General features: G+C 46.7%; 1 protein-coding gene across 1 annotated transcript in view; it reads left to right on the top strand.

Annotated features, from left to right (window-relative positions):
• The window catches only part of RNF121 (ring finger protein 121), a 56,827-nt gene extending 53,914 nt beyond the window's left edge, over positions 1-2,913 (top strand). The window contains exon 9 of the mRNA XM_040339873.1: positions 1,863-2,913. Within this exon, the coding sequence (XP_040195807.1) occupies positions 1,863-1,983 (121 nt within the window). The 3' untranslated portion in view covers positions 1,984-2,913. The remainder of the gene's footprint in view (positions 1-1,862) is intronic.
• Positions 2,914-21,365: the final 18,452 nt, after the last annotated feature.

A 21,365-nucleotide genomic window follows, 5' to 3' on the forward strand; every position in this document is an offset into this window, starting at 1 on the left:
AGAAGGACTCCCTATCAGGACCTCACCAGGGACATCCTCCTTTGAAGTCCACTGTCACTCAATGTAAGACAACTGATTGCTAGAGCTAACACTCTAAAGGAGAAAATGCCTTGTGCGCTTTTATGTGTTCACCAGGGCGAGGGGAATTTCCTAGGCATTCAAGCACCAAGCCTCTGTGGCCCAGCTTTATAAGGCTGCCACCTAGTCTTCTGTTAATAGCTTTTCAAATTTTTACCAGGTGGACTTCCAATCTTTTGCAGCTTTTGGCTGCAAGGTTCTTGCAGCAGCGCTGAGGTTGGGTCTTTTGACCCTTGTCTAGTTTGCCCACCTTACACATGTATTGTTTGGGGACATCCCAGAGTCTATGAATACTTTTCCTGTGCTGTACAATTAAGATAAAAGGAATTTTTACTTACCTGTAAATTTTATATCTTGGAGTACAGGATATAGGACTTCCTTCCTTCCTTCCATTCCTTGGTTACTTTCCACTGCTTGCAACATAACTTGAGGGCTCATAGAGTGGGGTAGGGTTGGGTTACAGTGGATGTGCTCAGGGGGCATGTCCTGAAAAGCTTGCCAGTGTAACTTGAGGGCTCATAGAGTGGGTAGGGTTGGGTTAACAGGGGATGTGCTCAGGGGGCATGTCCTGAAAAAGCTTGCCAGTGTAACTTGAGGGCTCATAGAGTGGGGTAGGGTTGGGTTACAGGGGATGTGCTCGGGGGGCATGTCCTGAAAAAGCTTGCCAGTGTAACTTGAGGGCTCATAGAGTGGGGTAGGGTTGGGTTACAGGGGATGTGCTCAGGGGGCATGTCCTGAAAAAGCTTGCCAGTGTAACTTGAGGGCTCATAGAGTGGGGTAGGGTTGGGTTACAGGGGATGTGCTCAGGGGGCATGTCCTGAAAAGCTTGCCAGTGTAACTTGAGGGCTCATAGAGTGGGGTAGGGTTGGGTTACAGGGGATGTGCTCAGGGGGGCGTGTCCTGAAAAGCTTGCCAGTGTAACTTGAGGGCTCATAGAGTGGGGTAGGGTTGAGTTACAGGGGATGTGCTCAGGGGGCATGTCCTGAAAGCTTGCCAGTGTAACTTGAGGGCTCAAAGAGTGGGGTAGGGTTGGGTTACAGGGGATGTGCTCAGGGGGCATGTCCTGAAAAGCTTGCCAGTGTAACTTGAGGGCTCATAGAGTGGGGTAGGGTTGGGTTACAGGGGATGTGCTCAGGGGGCATGTCCTGAAAAGCTTGCCAGTGTAACTTGAGGGCTCATAGAGTGGGGTAGGGTTGGGTTACAGGGGATGTGCTCAGGGGGCATGTCCTGAAAAGCTTGCCAGTGTAACTTGAGGGCTCATAGAGTGGGGTAGGGTTGGGTTTCAGGGGATGTGCTCAGGGGGCATGTCCTGAAAGCTTGCCAGTGTAACTTGAGGGCTCATAGAGTAGGGTAGGGTTGGGTTACAGGGGATGTGCTCAGGGGGCATGTCCCGAAAAGCTTGCCAGTGTAACTTGAGGGCTCATAGAGTGGGGTAGGGTTGGGTTACAGGGGATGTGCTCAGGGGGCTTGTCCTGAAAAGCTTGCCAGTGTCCAATCATCTGAAGATTTGCGAATAGTCGGCCCATGTCCTGAGTTGAGATTGTGTCATCTTGGCATCTTGATATATCGTGGTCATTTACCCCGTAGGATCCCGACGTCCTATACTGTACTCCAAGATATGGAAATTACATGTAAGCCAATATTTCTCACTACAAGAAAATAAAAACTCCAGGATGTTATCTAGAGGGGCATTGGGTGATTTGGGGATACATTTCAGTAATGCCTAGACATACCACTTTACCATTTATTGCTTGTTTCCAAAATCCTTGACTTGCTCCATTCAGGTGGGAGAGGCCTCACGTCATGTACGGACAGTTACTAGACTGGCTACGTTACCTAGTGGCATGGCAGCCCGTGATCATCGGACTGGTACAGGGAATTAACTACTGTTTGGGCCTAGAATGATCCCTCCGTTTCCCGATCCTAAGAAGATCCCCGGCTCTCCCACCATCGCGGGTCCTGGAGGAGAGGAATGCCGAGAAAGAAGAGGCCTTCTCCGGATTTTAGCCATTGGCATCTGGAGCTGCTTGGACTCTCAACAGTGTTAGCAGCCTGCACTGGAGAATCACTAGTTGTATTATTTATTTATTACAACGTAATGTCTGTAAGATTATTATTTTTTTTTTTTTTTATTCCGCGATATATAAATTTCAGAATTTAAAATTTTATCTTTAAAGTGCTGAAAGGGTTCCATCCTCTCTGCAAAGGAAAATCGTACTTTAGCTCCTCGACTGGAGAGTGGAACTTCGTGGAGGACACGGCTTGTGGAGCCAGGAGGATGTTGAGCCATTGTCCTCTCAGAATACCAAGCGCCCATCCTCGCAAAGGCACTCACTTTGCTGTTCTGTCTAGGAATCTGGGTTCATATTTATGTTTCTGTTGAGTTCCCACCCTGATCGAGAGCTACAAAAACGCTTTTTTTTTATGGAATCCACGTTCTACACAAACCTACCACCATTTGCTGCTCTGTGAACCCATCATCTAAAGATTTGGATTGTTTATACAGTTCACTTTTCAATGTTTTTTTGTTTTAAGGAGATGTTCAGTTGGGTGATGCCTTTCTACGGCACAGGGATGGGCGCAACTTTTTAAAATCTCCCCCCCCCCCCCTTTTTTTTTATTTTTTATTATTTGGACACTCCAGAAGGTTTCCTTGTTTTATATCGCTGTGTACATGCGGTATACATTGTTTTCACATCAGAATCCCCCCCCCCACCCTTTGTACAAAAAATAAAATAAAAAAATGGACTCTGGAAATGGTATATTGGAAAAACCACTTAATAAACAAACATTCCCATGTGTGGGAATCTCACATGTGTTAAATTCTGATTAAACCTTGTGTTGTCTCATTGTGGAGCGCTTTGTAATGCCAGTATGCGAGTTCAGTGATGGTTTAACTCAGGGGTTGACAAATTTGCTTGGAATCTAGGAGCCAGAAAACGCGCCCCGTCCCGACGAGCTTGCGCGCAGAAGCGAACACATACGTGAGCAGCGACCGCACATGTAAACAGTGTTCAAACCACACATGTGAGGTATCGCCGCGATTGGTAGAGCGAGAGCAAAAATTCTAGCCCTAGACCTCCTCTGTAACTCAAAACATGCAACCTGTAGAGTTTTTTTAAACGTCGCCGATGGAGATTTTAAAGGGTAAAAGTTTGACGCCATTCCACGAGCGGACACAATTTTGAAGCGTGACATGTTGGGTATCAATTTACTCGGCGTAACATTATCTTTCATAGTATAAAAAAAAATGGGGATAATTTGACTGTTTTTTTTCCCAAAAAAAGTGCGCTTGCAAGACCGCTGCGCAAATACGGGGTGACAGAAAGTATTGCAACGATCGCCATTTTATTCTCTAGGGTGTTGGAATAAAAAATATATATAATGTTTGGGGGTTCTAATTAGAGGGAAGAAGATGGCAGTGAAAATAGTGAAAAATTACATTAGAATTGCTGTTTAACTTGTAATGCTTAACTTGTAATACCAACGGCCACCACCAGATGGCGCCAGCTTACACATCTGGTGGTAATAACTTGTAATACCAACGGCTCACCACCAGATGGCGCCAGCTCACAAAAAAATATATATTTTTTTTTTGCCCCCCCCCCTTCCAAGCCAAGTCGCCAGGACCCTATTTCTAGTCGCCATGGCGACCTGGCGCCCGGGATTTGTCGAGCCCTGGTTTAACTGCTTTCCAACCGCCCCACACAGATATACTGCTGCAGGGTGGCTGCTCTGCGCTGGATCCGCGTATCTGGTACGTGATCAGCACTTCCGTGTAGGGAGCACGTGCGCACCCACCCGCCGCTGCCCCTGGCTGTGCTGTGATTGGTTACAGCACAGGACGATCAGCGGGTCACGGCCGCATATTAATCGCTGGAACCCGCTGATCGGCTCCGTTCTGCACAGAAGGGAGCTCTGTGTTGTAAACAACACAGAGCTCCGAACACTGACAGGCGATCTTCAAAGCAGGGTAAAAAAAAAACGCAACCCCGTGTAGTAAAAGCAGAACATAATACACACATTACACATTGTTAGGCACACATTTAACTCCTTGATTGCCCCTAGATGTTTATTTGACAGTGATTGGGCCTAAAGTCGCATGCTCCCCTATACACGGAAGCTTGCGTTAGTGTTGCCCGCTAGGACAAAGAAAGGAGCACAAAGTGACGCAGGCGTTTTTGACAGGTACCTGTCCCCACTTCCGTTGTACTGCAGAACTTTGGCCCCCATTCCTCCTTCCCTGCCGCCGGGCCATTTAGAAAGCGCAGCGAGCTTGCGCAGTAGGGGATCTGATGTGAAGTCGCGAGGATTCACTGCCGGTTTACCTTACAGGCTATGGCGCCGGCGGCGGCAGCAGCACCTGAGAGCCGATGGAGACATTGGCTGGGGTGCGGACATCGCTGGATTCCAGGACAGGTACGTGTCCTAATATTAAAAGTCGGCATCTACAGTACTAATTTCTTCATCAGTTTAGGTCAATATGTATCCTATATATTTCTCTTTCGTTCATAGACGGACACAGCCTTCATTGACCTTAGGGTTATGCTTCTAAATCTCCTGGTAGGAAGAAGCATAACCCTAAGGTCAATGAAGGCTGTGTCCGTCTATGAACTCAGAGAAATGGATTTTACGGTGAGTACAAAAATCCTTTTTTCTCTTTCGTTCATAGACGGACACATCCTTCATTGACCTTAGGGTTATGCTTCTAAATCTCCTGGTAGGAAGAAGCATAACCCTAAGGTCAATGAAGGCTGTGTCCGTCTATGGATTTTACGGTGAGTACAAAAATCCTTTATTTTGGTATAAAAAATTGCAACTGACGTATATTGATTGGTTTGCGCAAAAGTTATAGCTGTTTATACATATATTTTTTTTAACGAATAATGGCAGTGATCAGCGATTTTGTGGCGGGACGGCGACATTGAAGCGGCCACTTTTGTTGGGACCATTGACATTTATACAGCTATCGGAGCTACAAATAGCCACTGATTTCTGTATAAATGTCACTGGCAGGGAAGGGGTTAATACTAGGGGGTGATCTAGGGGTTAAGTGTTCCCTAGGGAGGTGTTTCTAACTGTTGGGGCAGTGTAGTGATTGGGGAAGGCGACAGATCGCTGTTCCTAATAACTAGGAACAGACGATCTGTCTATCCTCCCCTAACAGAATGGGGATCTGTCTGTTTACATTGACAGATCCCCATTATGTCTCTCTCAGGAGCAATCGTGGGTGGCCGGCGGTCATCGCGACCACCAGCCATGCGAAATGGCTTCGGCGTCGCTCGTGTGCCCCCCCTAGTGGTCTTAAAGCGGCCGACGTACCATGACGGCGATTCGCCCAGGAGAGCCAACCTGCCGCAGTACAACTGCAGTGGCTGATCTTTAAGTGGTTAAGAGTTCCCTTCACTGGAACTAAAGGGCCAAGCCCAAGCGCTGAAAAACACCCCCACACAGTAATCCCCCCTCCACCAAACTTTACGCCTGGCACAATGCAGTCAGGCAAGTATCGTTCTCCTGGAAACCACCCAACCCAGACTTGTCCATCGGATTGCAAGACGGAGAATCGTGATTCGTCACTCCAGAGAACATGTCTCCACTTCTCTAGAGTCCAGTGGCGGCGTGCTTTACACCACTTCGTCTGACGCTTTGCGTTACGCTTGGTGATGCAAGGCTTGGATGCAGCTGCTCAGCCATGGAAACCCATTCCATGAAGCTCTGTAGCTATTGACTCTGCAGACAGTTGGCGACTTCTGCACACAATGTTCTTCAGCATGACCCATTCATTTTACAAGGCCTACCACTTCGTGGCTGAGTTTCTGTTGTTCCCAGTTGCTTCCACTCTGTTATAGTACCACTAATGCCGCGTACACACGGTCGTTTTCTGCGATGTAAAAAAACTACGTTTTTAAAAACGTCAATTTAATTGACCGTGTGTGGGAGAAAACGACGTTTTATGTCTTCTGAAAAACGACCAAAAAAAATTGAAGCATGCTTCAATTTTATGTGTCGTTTTTCAAAACGTCGTTTTTGACTTCACAGAAATTGACCGTGTGTAGCAAAAAACGACGTTTCAAACGACGTTTTTACACCCGCGCATGCCCAGAAGCTAGTTATGAAGCGAGCTTCAATGGAAAAACGTGGCGAACGTAACCTCGCTTTGCTAGAGCACTGTGAAAAAACGATGGTGTGTATCCAACTTCGTCTTTGAAAATTAAAGTTTCAAAAACGTCGTTTTTTACTTCACAGAAAACTTCGTTTTTTTACATCGCAGAAAACGACCGTGTGTACGCGGCATAACAGTTGACCGCGGATAATTTAGTAGCAAGGAAATTTCACGGCTGGGCTTATTGCACAGGTAGCAACCTATCACAGTACCTCACCTGAATTCACTGAGCTCCTGAGAGCAATCCATTCTTTCACAAATGTTTGTAGAAGCCGTCTGCATGCCTAGGTGCTGATTTTATACACCTGTGATTATGGAGGTGGTTGGAACACCTGAATCCAATGATTTAGAGCAGTGTTTCTCAACTCCAGTCCTCAAGGCGCCCCAACAGGTCATGTTTTCAGGTTTTCCATTATTTTGCACAGGTGATTTGATCAGTTTCACTGCCTTAGTAATTACCACAGCTGTTTCATCTGAGGGAAATCCTGAAAACATGACCTGTTGGGGCGCCTTGAGGACTGGAGTTGAGAAACACTGATTTAGAGGGTTGTCCCAATACTTTTGGCAATATAGTTTGTCTGACGGAAATCCAATACAGCTCACCATCCAAAAACCACCATTCCTACAGTAAAGCATGAAGGTGGTAATATATCCTATTATGGGGTTGTTTCTCTGCAGCAGGAACTGGGTAAAAGTAGAAATGGATGGGGCAAAATATTGTCAAATTCTTGAGGAAAATCTGCTGCCCTCTGCCAGAAAGTTGTCAATGGGAAGGTTTACTTTCCAGCATGACAATGACCCAAAAGCACGAAGCAAAAATGACCATACAGTGGATAAAGGGGAAAAAGGAGAATGTCCTTGCATGGCATGTGCATTGTCCAGACTTAAACCTCATTGAAAATCTGAGGAATGACTTGCAGTCCACAAATGGTCACCAATAAATTTAAAGTGTTTGTTAAGTCTGAGGCCGGGTTCACACTAGTCCGACAAACGCTCTGACATTGGGAGCTCATGTCGCATTACGTGTGAAAATCAATGTTTCCCTATGGGAGACGTCTTAACTGGTCTGACACATGCTCCCTGTACTACTTTGGTCCGACTTTGATCCTACTTCACTCCATTGAATATCATTGAAGTAGGATCAAAGTCGGATTGCAGTCTTGCATGCTCCGACTTTGGCATACTCTGCTGATCTTGAGGGGGAACTCCACGCCAAATTTTATCAAAAAAAACGGCATGGGTTCCCCTCCAAGAGCATACCAGGCCCATGGGTCTGGTGTGGATTTAAAGGGGAACCCCCTACTTTGAAAAAACGGCGTGGGGGTCCCCCCAACATCCATACCAGACCCATGGGCCGGGGGAGGGGACGAGTGAGTGCCCCCCCCCCCTTAACCGTGCCAGGCCGCATGCCCTCTAAATGGGAAGGTAGGTGCTCTGGGGCAGGGGGGTGCCCTGCGGCCCCCCCACCCCAAAGCAACCTGCCCCCATATTGATGAGGACAGAGCCTCTTCCAGACAACCCTGGCCGTTTGTTGTCGGGGTCTGCGGGCGGGGGGCATATCGGAATCTGGGAGCCCCCTTTAACACACTATGAAAGTCATTTCTAAAAACGAGCATTGTAAATAACTATTTAGAGCGATCTTAAAGCCGGTCATGAGACTCGTGGCCGCTTTATAGCTCCGATGGATTGCTTCTGCAGGAGGGGCTGAGATCTCCCTCTAACCCGGGAAGATCACGCAGCCTCCCACAGAAGCCCCGTCTCAGAGCTGTAAGGCGGCCGTGAGTTATGTGACGGGCCTGAAGATAACTCTAAATAGTTATTTACAACGCTCATTTTTAGAAATGACTTGCATAGTGTGGTATGACAGGCTCTAAGAGAGGGGCTGGCAGTAACAATTGTCAGTTTTTTATTTTGAATAATAGCGGCGGGCGGAGACCGAGAGGGAGCTGACAGGCAAGAAGGAGGGGGAGAGAGAACAGAGAGGACAGCTGTGTATGACGGAGGGACACACTCTGACCACAGGGGTCAGGGCTCAGCAGCCCTGGTTATCGTGGTCAGTACATAGAGGGGGATACAGGAAGTGGCAGGTTCAGGAAGGTTTTTTTTTTCTCTACAGGGGGGGGGGGGGATATGATTTTTTTGGGGTTTTTTTTGGGTTAACAAACACTTTAACTAAACTTGAGCAGTTCTGCAACGCACAGCAGGCAAATATTGCAAAGTCTAGATGTGCAAATTTAGTAGAGACAAATCTCACAGACTAAAATCCAGAATTAACGCAAAACGTGGTTCAACACAATTCTAACAGAAGGGGGTGATCCTTTTTCCAACTCAGTAATTCTGTTTTTGATTTTTTTTTTCTGACATGTTGGTGTTATATCTTTCACTAACAAAATCTGTGTCTCTCTTCATTTCAGGCTGCAAAGCAACACAATAGTATTATTTTAAAGGGGGTTGATTATTTTCTATACCCACTGTACACACTATTAGGTAGATTCACGTACATTGGTGTAACTTTAGGGCGGCCTAGCCTAGCCTTTTTAGGCTACACCGCCGTAAATTAGTTAGGCTAGTAGTGATTCACAAACCACTTACCTGCTAATCTACGGTGGTGTAGCCTAAAACGAGCGGGCGTAAGGGCGCCTAATTCAAATGACTTGGAGGGGGGCGTGTTGTATGGAAATGAGGCTTGACCTCACGTTTTTTGACGTTTTTTGACACTGCGCATGCGCCGGGCGACTACATTTCCCAGTGCGCATTGCGGCTAAGTAGGCCGTACGGGCCTATTGATTTCGACGTGTACGTAAACGACGTAAATCCCGATTCGCGGACGACTTGCGCAAGCGACGTAAAAAATTTGAACCTCGCGGCGGGAACGGCGGCCATACTTAACATTGTTATTCCACTTCATAGGTGGAATAACTATAGGCGGCCTATCCCTTACGGAAACGACGTAATGCGACGGTGTAGGCCTGGCGTACGTTCGCGAATCGGCGTATCCCCTCATTTATATAATCTACGCCGGCCGCAATGGAAGCGTCATCTAGCGGACAACAGAAACATTGCAAGCTAAGATAGAACGGCGCAAGCCGGCCTATCTTAGCTTTGTTTAAGTGTATCTCTGTTTGAGAATACACTTAAACATAAGTCGGCGTAGATTCAGAGTTAGGTCGGCTTATCTACTGATAAGCCGGCCTAACTCTTTGTGAATCTACCTACAAATAGGGATTTGCTTTGTTCATATTTCATTTCCATGGATTACAACCACTTTAAAGCGGAGGTTCTGCGGCGATTCTTTTTTTTATTTTCTGATGCAATCAATAGGGTTTCACAATACAAAGTTAAACTCACTTGTTCGGTGTCTTCAAATATCCCCTGTCCGTTTTGATGGCAAATAAGAACTTTTAAAATCGGTTCCTGAGAGTTTCCATTTTGCTTGTGGGCATTGTGAAGCCCACAAGCAATCATTTCCTGGAAGCGTCGGCTGTATAGAACGAGCGAGCGGCGTGTCTAACAAATGAGCGGCGTGTCTAACCAATGAGCGACGAGCGGCATCTCAAGCTAATGAACTGTTCATACTCGGGGATTTCCGTCTGATTCAATTGTGCCTGCTCAGACCATCCCGGAAACTATCTGATAGCAGAACCAGCTCGATAGAACAACGGCGTTCCGCATTGTCTGCTAGAAACATGACACGCCAAACTCCCAGCTGACATTGCGGCGCCGGGGAAAGGAGTAGGAACGCCCACTCCCGCGGGAGGGAAAGCCCGGAAGTGCCAGCTAAAATCAAAAATCTATGGTATTTACACTATACATTTTTTTTTTAAGGGGCTATTTAACTTGGTGATAGTGTTCTGCTTGTGCCGGGAGGTAGTTGTTTTTTTGGGTGAACCTCCGCTTTAAGGTCCAACAAACATAAGTGATGGTCTCATTACTTTTCAGAGCTAATTTACTTCTATTAATAACAGTTATAACAATAAAAATATAACAAAACATATTATAAAACTAATATAGACATCCAACAACTTTTACACTTCCCCTTCTACAACCCATTAACTACATTTCCTGTATCCATCTACATACATCCAAGGATGACGGGGATGCACTGAAGAGTCTCAACATATTTCAGTAACAAAGATCACTTCTTCAGGAGAAAAGGAAGATGAGGTCTACAATTGTACAAAAACACAATCGCAATCAAAATATGAACACTTTTACATTTAGTATAATGCATGCATACAATAACAAAGAAGTCTAGGATATTCATTTTTGTTTGTTTTATTAAAATCATTAGTAGCACATATTTGCATCCCATAAATATCCTTCATGTGTGAGGGACCCAGATGACTGAGGCTGGGTTCACACCTAAGGGCTCTTTCACACAGGTCCGCCTGCCAGTTTTTTTGGCGGACCTGAACGGGCGCTCCGTGCCCCTTTATGGAGCCGCGGATGTCAGCGATAACATGCCCGCTGACATTCGACCCGCTCCGATCCGCCAAAGTGTGACGGAGGAAAAACCTACTTTTCCATCCGTCTGGCGGATCGGATCCGGTGAACACGGACAGACGGTCCGTGTTCATCCGATCCCTACATAGGGGAGAGCTGAGAAAAAACAGAGCGGTCCTTGCACAGTGTGCGGAGACCGCCCTGACATCCGCCGGCTCAGCGGGGATCAACAGAGCGATCCCCGCTGAGCAAGCGGAGGTTCCCCTGGGTGGATCATTACTGATCCGCCCGGTGTGAAAGGGACCTAAGACGGATGCGGCTGACAGCAGGGGACCAGTGCGTCCCTGTTCTCTGTTTAAGGGGCGATTCAGGCCTGAATTTTTGCCTGAATTCAGACCTGAAACTAAGCCAAAGACGCACAGGACCCCGTGCAATTTGCTCTGCAGCCGTCCTGGAGATGTGTGAACTGGTGTTCTATCAGATTACCGCCATCCATGAGATTGTGTAACGGAAGTGACGTTCCAACCAAAATTACCTAGCGCATGCGCTATGCGTTCCAAACACTTCATGATCTGGCAGGTAGCGGTAATCTGATAGAACAGCGGCGGCGGACATCTTACTACACCCAGCTATGTCTTGAATTTCAGAGTAATTTTAGCAACAATGTGAGCGTATATAAATAAATATAGTATATAGACATCTGTGGTGCTGTTTTGATGTTACAAACTGGACACCAGCTGTAGGAAGGTGGCGGAGGCCATGTTGGCACACCCTGCACTGCTCAGTACAAAACCTTTAGGCTTCAAAAATGTAACATCCAAACAGCATCACAGATGTCAATACACTATATTTATTTACAGTACAGACCAAAAGTTTGGACACACCTTCTCATTCAAAGAGTTTTCTTTATTTTCATGACTATGAAAATTGTAGATTCACACTGAAGGCATGAAAACTATGAAGTAACACATGTGGAATTATACATAACAAAAAAGTGTGAAACAACTGAAAATATATTTCATATTCTAGGTTCTTCCACCTTTTGCAGCAGACACATCTCTAGAACTGGTAAGAGGAGACGGTGTGAATCAGGCCTTCATGGTAGAATATCTGCTAGGAAACCACTGCTAAAGAAAGGCAACAAGCAGAAGAGACTTCTTTGGGCTAAAGAACACAAGGGATGGACATTAGACCAGTGGAAATCTGTGCTTTGGTCTGATGAGTCCAAACTTGAGATCTTTGGTTCCAACCCCCGTGTCTTTGTGCGACGCAGAAAAGGTGAACGGATGGACGCTACATGCCTGGTTCCCACCGTGAAGCATGGCGGAGGAGGTGTGATGGTGTGGGGGTGCTTTGCTGGTGACACTGTTGGGGGTTTATTCAAAATTGAAGGCATACTGAACCAGCATGGCTACCACAGCATCTTGCAGCGGCATGCTATTCCATCCGGTTTGCGTTTAGTTGGACCACCATTTATTTTTCAACAGGACAATGACCCCAAACACACCTCCAGGCTGTGTAAGGGCTATTTGACCAAGAAGGAGAGTGATGGGGTGCTGCGCCAGGTGACTACCTCTTAAAGCTCATCAAGAGAATGCCAAGAGTATGCCAAGCAGTAATCAAAGCAAAAGGTGGCTACTTTGAAGAACCTAGAATATGAAATATATTTTATTTATTTTTATATTTAGTTTTGATGCCTTCAGTGTGAATCTACAATTTTCATAGTCATGAAAATAAAGAAAACAATTTGAGAAGGTGTGTACAAACTTTTGGTCTGTACTGTATATATACTCACTTTATTGCTAAAATTACTTTGAAATTCAAGACATAGCTGGGTGTAGTAATATGTCCGCTGCTTCTGTAGTTGAACAATCTGATAGGCTCTGTTGGTAGTGAAGTGAAGAAGTGTTTGGAACACAAAGCGAGCCGCGGAACGCGTGTTGGAACGCATAGACCATGCGCAGTAAGTATTTTTGGTTGGAACGTCACTTCCATTGCACAATCTGATGGGTAGCAGTAATCTGATAGAACACCAGCTCCATTGAAAGCCGGTCACAATCTCCTGACCTGCGAATTGGATGCAGAGAAAATTTGCATAAGTGTGAACCCAGCCTGAAGGAAGAAAGGGATACCCTTCATATCAACATACTTGTCTATGCCTCAACTCTTGCCATAAATAACCACTTCCCGGATACATGGTAAAATATTTTTCAGACGTTCCTTTTCTCCCTTGTACTGTTCTTGATATAATAAATACATTTACCAAATCTTTATACCGACCTTGGATATATTTGAACAAGTAAACTAAGTTGTCTCTAAGGTGCCTTTTCTTCCAAAATGAACATGACTAAGTTTTCTAATCTTTCATCGTAAGAAATATTTTCCATCCCTTTTCTCTAATTTGAACCTTCTCCAAAATTCCTTTACAAGTGATTAGTAATTAGAATTACCGGTACATGTTTTTTTTTTATCTCTCTTTTTATCCATTTCAAGATTTTGTTTGCTTTGGCAGCTGCCACTTGGTGCTACTAAGCTTTCTGTAAGTCACTATTCCCAAGTCCTTCACCAACTCAGTTTTGTCCAACTATCCAGTTCAACCAAAAGATAAAAACCTGCATCTCCAGAAACCGGAACCCGAATCTGATCCAGAGGAAGGCAAAAAATGACTTCTAAAGCATGGTCTAATTTGCCTCCTAATCCCCAGGGGCAATTGAAGACTCTTTGGGATAACAATCTACAGCAGGTTTTCTCAACTGGTGTTCTATGGAATTCTATGGGTCCTCAGGGGGTCCACCACTGGCTGACACTGAGGTCCACTTATATCTGCCCAACAGAGCATTTTGTAGGCCGGCTACAGACCTGAGTACCACTGGGCAGATTGATATCCACTCATTATTCTTTCCCCATCATGGATTCTCATTAGACTTTATCATTATTAAACTTAATTTACCATAAAGTTGCCCCATGAATCAGTGCATTGAGTTCATCTTGTTAGAGACATCTTGTAGGCATATGATTGCACTACATAGGAGTCATCTGCAGACACAGAGGCCCAGATTCACGTAGGAGATACGACGGCGTATCTCCAGATACGCCGTCGTATCTCTGAGTCTGAGGCGTCGTATCTTGGCGCCTGATTCAAAGAATCAGATACGCCAGAATTTTGCTAAGATACGACCAGCGTAAGTCGCCTACGCCGTTGTATTTTAACTGCATATTTACGCTGGCCGCTAGGGGCGTGTACGCTGATTTACGCCTAGAATATGTAAATCAGCTAGATACGCCAATTCACGAACGTACGCCCGGCCGTCGCAGTACAGATACGCCGTTTACGTTAGGCTTTTTCTGGCGTAAAGTTACCCCTGCTATATGAGGCGCAGCCAATGTTAAGTATGGACGTCGGGCCAGCGCCAAATTTTCCGTCGATTACGTAGTTTGCGTAAGTCGTTCGCGAATAGGGCTGTGTGTCATTTACGTTCACGTCGAAAGCATTGGCTTTTTGCGAGTTAATATGGAGCATGCGCACTGGGATACTTTCATGGACGGCGCATGCGCCGTTCGTGAAAAACGTCAATCACGTCGGGTCACAAGTTATTTACATAAAACACGCCCCCCTGTTCCAAATTTGAATTAGGCGGGCTTACGCCGGCCTATTTACGCTACGCCGCCGAAACTTACGGAGCAAGTGCTTTGAGAATACAGCACTTGCCCGTCTAAGTTGCGGAGGCGTAACGTAAATCGGATACGTTACGCCCGCGCAAAGATACGCCGAGCGACGAGAATCTGGCCCTCAGTATTCTTTCCCCATCATGTATTCTTATTAGACTTTATCATTATTAAACTTAATTTACCAGAAAGTTGCCCCATGAATCAGTGCATTGAGTTCATCTTGTTAGAGACATCTTGTAGGCATATGATTGCACTACATAGGAGTCATCTGCAGACACAGAGTGGTACTTTATCATTTACCATTTATAAATAGGTAAAAAGTAATGACCCCCAACACTGAACACCATCCAAAGACATGCTGGTAGGTAAATTGGATCTTGTCCAAATTGGCCCAGTATATATATGTATATCTGTGTGTATGACTGTGTGTCCCAAGCGTGTCGAGATCCTACAGGGTAAAATTACCGCACCAGCCAAGCAGACACTGGCTGGAAAAAGCGCCTAGAGGCGATTCAGTTCGCATGTGTAGCGCTATACAAGTCATTCATTCATCAGAGATGGTGCTAGCACTTTCCTATTATGCTTCTTCTGGGCTATTCTGTAATCTCCCATCTCTATAAGCCCCCAGGTATAGGTAACACAATGAGTGAGTGAGTGAAAAATGTATATAGCGCTACACATGCGAACTGAATCGCCTCTGGGCGCTTGTTTGACCATTTCTCCCTTGAGCTCAGAAGAGGTGGGTTTTGATCTTTCTCCTATAGGCCAAGTGGTTCTCCTCCAACCGAATGGAGGTTGGCAAAGTCTTCCAAAGTCGAGGGCCTTGGACAGCAAATCTTCTTTCTCCTTTGGACTTGTATCTGGTTTTGTGGATTTGGAGTAAATTTTGGTTGGAGGATCGCAGAGCGCGATTGGGGTTGTAGGCTTTTATTTTGTCGCATAGGTATTGGGGGGCATTTCCCCAAATACATTTATGCGTTAGGCAGAGTGTTTTGAAAGTGATTCTGTCTTTCACTGGTAGCCAGTGAAGGCTTCTCAGTGATGGGGAGAATGATTCCCATGGTTTTTTTTCGAACACGCGCGGCCGTGTTCTGAACGACCTGCAGGCGCGTGATTTGGTACTTTGGGAGTCCAAGATAGAGGGCATTTGCATAGTCCATCATAGAACAATTGTTCCCACCATGACTGCAATGTCTTCTTTAGGAATAAATGGGATTAGTCTGCGTAATAAGCATAGCAGATGGTGCGATCCGCTGACTACTGACCCTATTTGTGCATCCATTGTCATGTGGGTGTCAAAGATGACCCCAAGACTTTTGACTTTGGTGCTAGGGGTGATGATTTTTTCTAGAATGGGCAGAGGTGTCCAGGTTGTTGCCAGTTGATTCTTCCGATTGGCGTGAAACAGGAGAAGTTCTGTTTTTGAGCCGTTGAGTTTAAGATAACTCTTTGTCATCCAGTTCTCTATCAAAGAGAGACATTTCTCTAGATTGAGATGGTGATCCTTTTTGTTGCAGATACGAAAATACAATTGTGTGTCATCCGCATAGGAATGGTAGAGCAGCTTTTGGCTGCTGATAATTTCAAAAAGAGGGCGAAGATAGATATTAAACAGCACCGGCGACAGAGGTGATCCTTGAGTGACTCCGCATGACACTGTGCGTTTTTCAGAAGTGAATGGTCCCAAAAAGGAGGAGAACCAGGGTAAGTCACATTCCGCAATCTTGGCTACTTCAGCTAGCCAAATTAGCAATAGTTTGTGGTCAACCGTATCAAAAGCTGCGCTAAGGTCCAACAGTACTAGAAGACAAGGTTCTCCTTCGTCTGCGGCCTCAAGAGCATCATCCCATATTTTGAGCAATGCTGTTTCCGTCCCGTACTCTGGACGGAAACCCGATTGATAAGGATCGAGCAAATTATGGGTGTCTAAATGCTGTTGCAGCTGTTGTACCACCACTTTCTCCATTACCTTGGAGAAAACGTTCAGGCCTGTTATGGGACAACGATGTTCAGGGTCTTTGGGGTCAAGGGTGGGTTTCTTTAAGATGGGTTTGATTATCCCTTGTTTCAACAGGGAGGGCACTATGCCTTCCCTGAATGACTGGTTAATCAGCTGCTTGATGGGTGGTGCCAAAATATCGGCACATTCCTTCAGCAGTTTGGTGGGGATAATATCGTTAGGCGCTGTGCTATTTCGCAGAGTGCAGATAATATTTTTAGTGGCATCCAGGGAGACAGGTTTTAGAGTAAACATTGCTACTTGGGCCTGATTCCTGTGGTGATTGGGCTGGGGACTGCTGAGGGGGTTGAGGGGGATACTGTTTTGCAGAATGCTTACACGGATCCTTTCAATTTTGTTTACGAAATGGTCCGATAATTCATTGCAAAATGCTTGGGTATCAGAATTGGGGGCTTCAAGACAGGCTGGGTTCATGGTCTGACTAACCAACTTGAAGAGTTTGCGAGGACGGTTTAGGGCATTGGTGATGATCTTGGAGAAATGATTTTATTTGGCTCGGAAAATTTCTTTGTGGTATTTCTTTGTTGTTTCGTGGGAGATGGCACGGTTTTCGTCTGTAGTGCTTCTTTTCCAAGCTGCTTCCGCTCTTCTACGTTCGTGCTTAAGGGACAATAGCTGGTCGTTAAACCAGCTGGAGTTGTATTTCCGGATGCAGGTTTTACGTTTAGGCGCTACCAAGTCGGCTGACTGCAGTAGGGCTGTGTCAGTGGCTGATTGATGTGAAGGGATCGTTTTTATTTTATTTCCTAGTATTGGATTTGATATTAACCACTTCAATACTGGCATTTTCACCCCCTTCCTGCCCAGGCCAATTTTTAGTTTTCAGCGCTGTCGCACTTTGAATGACAATTGCCCAGTCATGCAACACTGTACCCAAATTATTTTATTTTTTACAAGTAATGGTGGCGATCTGCGTTTTTTATTGCGACTGTGACATTGCGGCGGACATATCGGACACTTTTGACACTATTTGGGGACCATTCACATTTACACAGTAATCAGTGCTATAAAAATGCACTGATTACTGTGTAAATGTGACTGGCAGGGAAGGGGTTAACACTAGGGGGCGATCAAGAGGGTAAATGTGTGTCCTAGGCAGTGATTCTAACTGTAGGGGGAGGGGACTCACAAGGGGAGGAGACAGATCAGTGTTCTTCTGTACTGGAACACATCATCGGTCTCCATGTGTTTACACACAGATTCACGTCCTTGGCTGTGTCACCAACAATCGCGGGTGCCCGGCGGACATCGCGGCCGCTGGGCATGCACACCGGCTCCCAAATGACGTGGCGGTGGCATGCGTACCCTAGACGGCAGGGAAGCCCAGGACGTCATATGACACCCACCCAGGATGGGAGATCCCTCCTGCGGACGTCATATGATTATAGCTGGGATGTGAAGTGGTTAAGATAATTTTCCATTAGTTTCGTAAGTGTGTTGAAAATTCACTTTGCAAAGAATAGCCAATCGTATAGAAGAAGAAGAAGACGAAGAAAAAAAAAAAAAAGATTTCTGCTTGCAAGTGATTAGCTGATGGAAGTCATCAGAACTTCATCTCATTCACAAAGCTGCGGAAAATTCTCTTGGGAAAAGCCCACTAGCTATTAGCAAATCAATCACCCGTGTATCTCTTAAGTTAAGATTTTTTTTGGCAACAGTAAAAAATAAAAAAATGGTTTATATTCTACGTGTTTGCGGTTATCAGTCTGGGGAAATCCTGCAAGAGATTAGTGCCAGGCATTTTCCCTGTCTCACATACGTTCCTTATTAAGATAATACACCCACATGTCTCACAACACTTCTACGCTAGTCAATAAATCTCGGTCCTAGATACACTATGGGCCATAGTTATAGAGGAGTGAATCTGACATTCATCCAGTATTCATTGCAGGCGAATCTTCCTGGTACGTGATTGGTTCACCATCAGTGAATGTTTGGTGAATCACTATTTTTTAATTATGCTCCTATATAGTTAAATGTTGGTGGACACCTGGTCATCACACCTACAGTATATGAGCTTTTTGAAAAACCATTCCAAAATCATGGCCATTAATATTATTATAACATCTTCCACAGTGGCGGCTATTTGTTTTTTCTTTCAGGGGGGTGGCAAACAACCCCCCCCCCCCCCGGCAGTCAGCGGCGTGGCACTAACACCCTTCTAGTCTGGGCGGCCGGCGTTTCGGCACTTACCCGATCTAGGTGGCGGAATGTGGTGTCCTCTGGCACGGACTGCCCATCGACCTGTGCTTCAGTTGCCCGGCTCTCATTTGCCCATGAGAGCCGGGCTAATAGCACTAGCCGGGGGAGTGTCAGTTGGTGTGCTCGAGGGGCACAGAAATCAGTACGCCGGCTGTTCTGTAGGAGGAAAGAAGTGAGGGAGCTTGGTAGGGTGCATTTCTTCCTAGCCATTCCTGTGTGTGCTGTGGATGTTCCACGAGTGGAGGAAGGTGTTTCTGGTGCTGTGGAAAGCCTTAGTTAGCTGGTATCTTCGGCGGTGATGTGGAGCTGTACACCGCCGAAGATACCAGCTAACTAAGGCTCTCCACAGCACCAGAAACACCTTCCTCTGCTCTGCTCGCGGAACATCCGCAGCACACCCGGGAATGGCCAGAAAAAAATGGTAGTTCAATCCAGCTTCTCCTCTCCTCCCCCTCCTTTCATAGCTGCTGAGCCGCTACATCCTCACTGCTCAATGTGCAGTGACAAGCGGCTCGGGAGGTGTGGCTGTCCTGCAAGTGATCCCCACGCTGCTCTGTCCCCTCCTCCCGCCCCTCTCTCCCTGCATGTGTGCTGCTACGTCTGTGAAGGGGATGTGTGAGCGGGAAGATTAAGGAGCCAAAGACCACTGTAACAGTCAGGGGTTAACGCCGTTTACGATATTCCATTCCACCAACCCACGACAGCTTATCCTACACTCCACAATCCAGCAGACACGACCCATTGGTATCACGGGCCATTCCGTTACAACCACATTGAGAGAAGTCGCTGACTGAGAGCCGCCGGGGACCATTCAAGTAAGTGAACATTGTGACCAGACCCCCTACTCCCCCCTCCTTCTCCCCCTTCCTTCTCCCCCTCCTCCTCTCCCCCCATCCTTCTCCCCCATCCTTCTCCCCCTCCTTCTCTCCCCCTCCTTCCTTCTCTCCCCTTCCTTCTTCCCCTCTTCCTTCTCTCCCTCCTCCTCTCCCCCTTCCTTCTCTCCCTCCTCTCCCCCATTCCTTCTCTCCCCCATCCTCCTCCCCCCTCCTTCTATCCCCCCTCCTTCCTTCTCCCCCTCCTCCTCTCCCCCCATCCTTCTCCCCCTCCTTCTCTCCCCCTCCTTCCTTCTCTCCCCTTCCTTCTTCCCCCCTTCCTTCTCTCCCTCCTCCTCTCCCCCTTCCTTCTCTCCCTCCTCTCCCCCCTTCCTTCTCTCCCCTTCCTTTTCTCTCCCATCCTCCTCCCCCTCCTTCTATCCCCCCTCCTTCTCTCCCCCTTCCTTCTCTCCCCCCTCCTTCTCTCCCCCCAAGAGGCGCCCAAGAACTGAAGCACAGGTGGTCACACCCACTGCTACACTAACCACTCCCTGCCCCCTGATCAAAACAAGCAGGACTAGCCTAAAGCATAGGCCAGCCTAAATGTACCTGCCTGGCAGCTACCTCACGAAAATTCTCACTCTAGCACCTACCTATGGTAGAGGGTGCTACATAAGTGTAGTGCCTGGTTACTTCCAAGTAATGGTGCTTTGTAAATTTAGAGGGGGATCAGAGATTTAGTTAGCTCTGATCCAGTTAATCTGTTCAAATTGGGTCTCTGTCTCAGCTTGGCTGTGCTGTGGGCTCATTCTGTTGTTCCCACCCCAGGACAATAGGTGGCAGCAGTGGAGTCGAGGTTTGGGTGCTTTTCCCCAGCAGCCTATCAGGAGGGTTTTCTCCTCGCTGTGCATTATGGGGGAGGGTATTTATGGGACAGACGCCATTGGTCTGGGTCCTTCTTCGAGTGCGGCACCCACCTTTAGGGTGACTGCATCATGGCGCCTCAGCGGGGTGCACGTGCCACGCGGTGTTCCTGGACCACGTTGGCCCGGAACATTTAAACCTGTGGCTGGGCCCCAGTAATCGACTGGGTCCCTATCCTTAAGAAGATTCCAAGCATTGTTCCCTTGTGAGGAAGCTGTTTGGTGGGGAGTCCATCTGAGGAGAGCCAAGAGAGGCTGGCCATCCAATAAGGACTCGACAATCCACCGGGGATCAAGGTAACCGGGTATTGAGAGGCTGGACGTTGGTCACCTATCAGTCGGTAACCTGCAAACTACCTGAAGGAGAACCAGGCCAAAGTCTATTAAGAAGGATCACCTCCGCTACCTCAATCCTAAGGAGGGTCTGTGGCAGAGACTTTTCCTCTAAGTTCCGAGTTATACTCTGGTTGCCAGGTCATTGAGAGAGGCCTGTCCGGGTACGCTATACCCACTCCGGTCAGTCCATTCGATGAGAACGGTCTGTTGGATGAAAAAACGATTGTGTCAGAACGCCGTGACGTAAAACACAACGACGTGCTGAAAAAAACGAAGTTCAATGCTTCCAAGCATGCGTCGACTTGATTCTGAGCATGCGTGGATTTTTAACCGATGGGCATGCCTACTAACGATCGGTTTTGACCTATCAGTTAGGAATCCATCGGTTAAATTTAAAGCAAGTTGGCTTTTTTTAACCGTTGGTTAAATAACCTATGGGGCCCACACATGATCGGTTTTGACCGATGAAAACAGTCCATCAGACCGTTGTCCTCTGTTTAAACTATCGTGTGTACGAGGCCTAAGTGTTGTTGGAAGCAGGACTGTTTCCCTATTGTTACACCTGAATCTGCTATTTCTCCTTTTATTTCAACTCTTCTATCACCACAAGTTTTCTTGTTTTTACCAGGCTGGGTAATAAAGAGCACAGAAAAAGACACCAGTCGTGGACATTGCGTTACTACTTTATTCACCATACACCCCTAGACGGCGGAGGAGCC

This window comes from Rana temporaria, chromosome 2, assembly GCF_905171775.1.
Source record: "Rana temporaria chromosome 2, aRanTem1.1, whole genome shotgun sequence".
NCBI classification, from domain to species: Eukaryota; Metazoa; Chordata; class Amphibia; order Anura; family Ranidae; genus Rana; species Rana temporaria.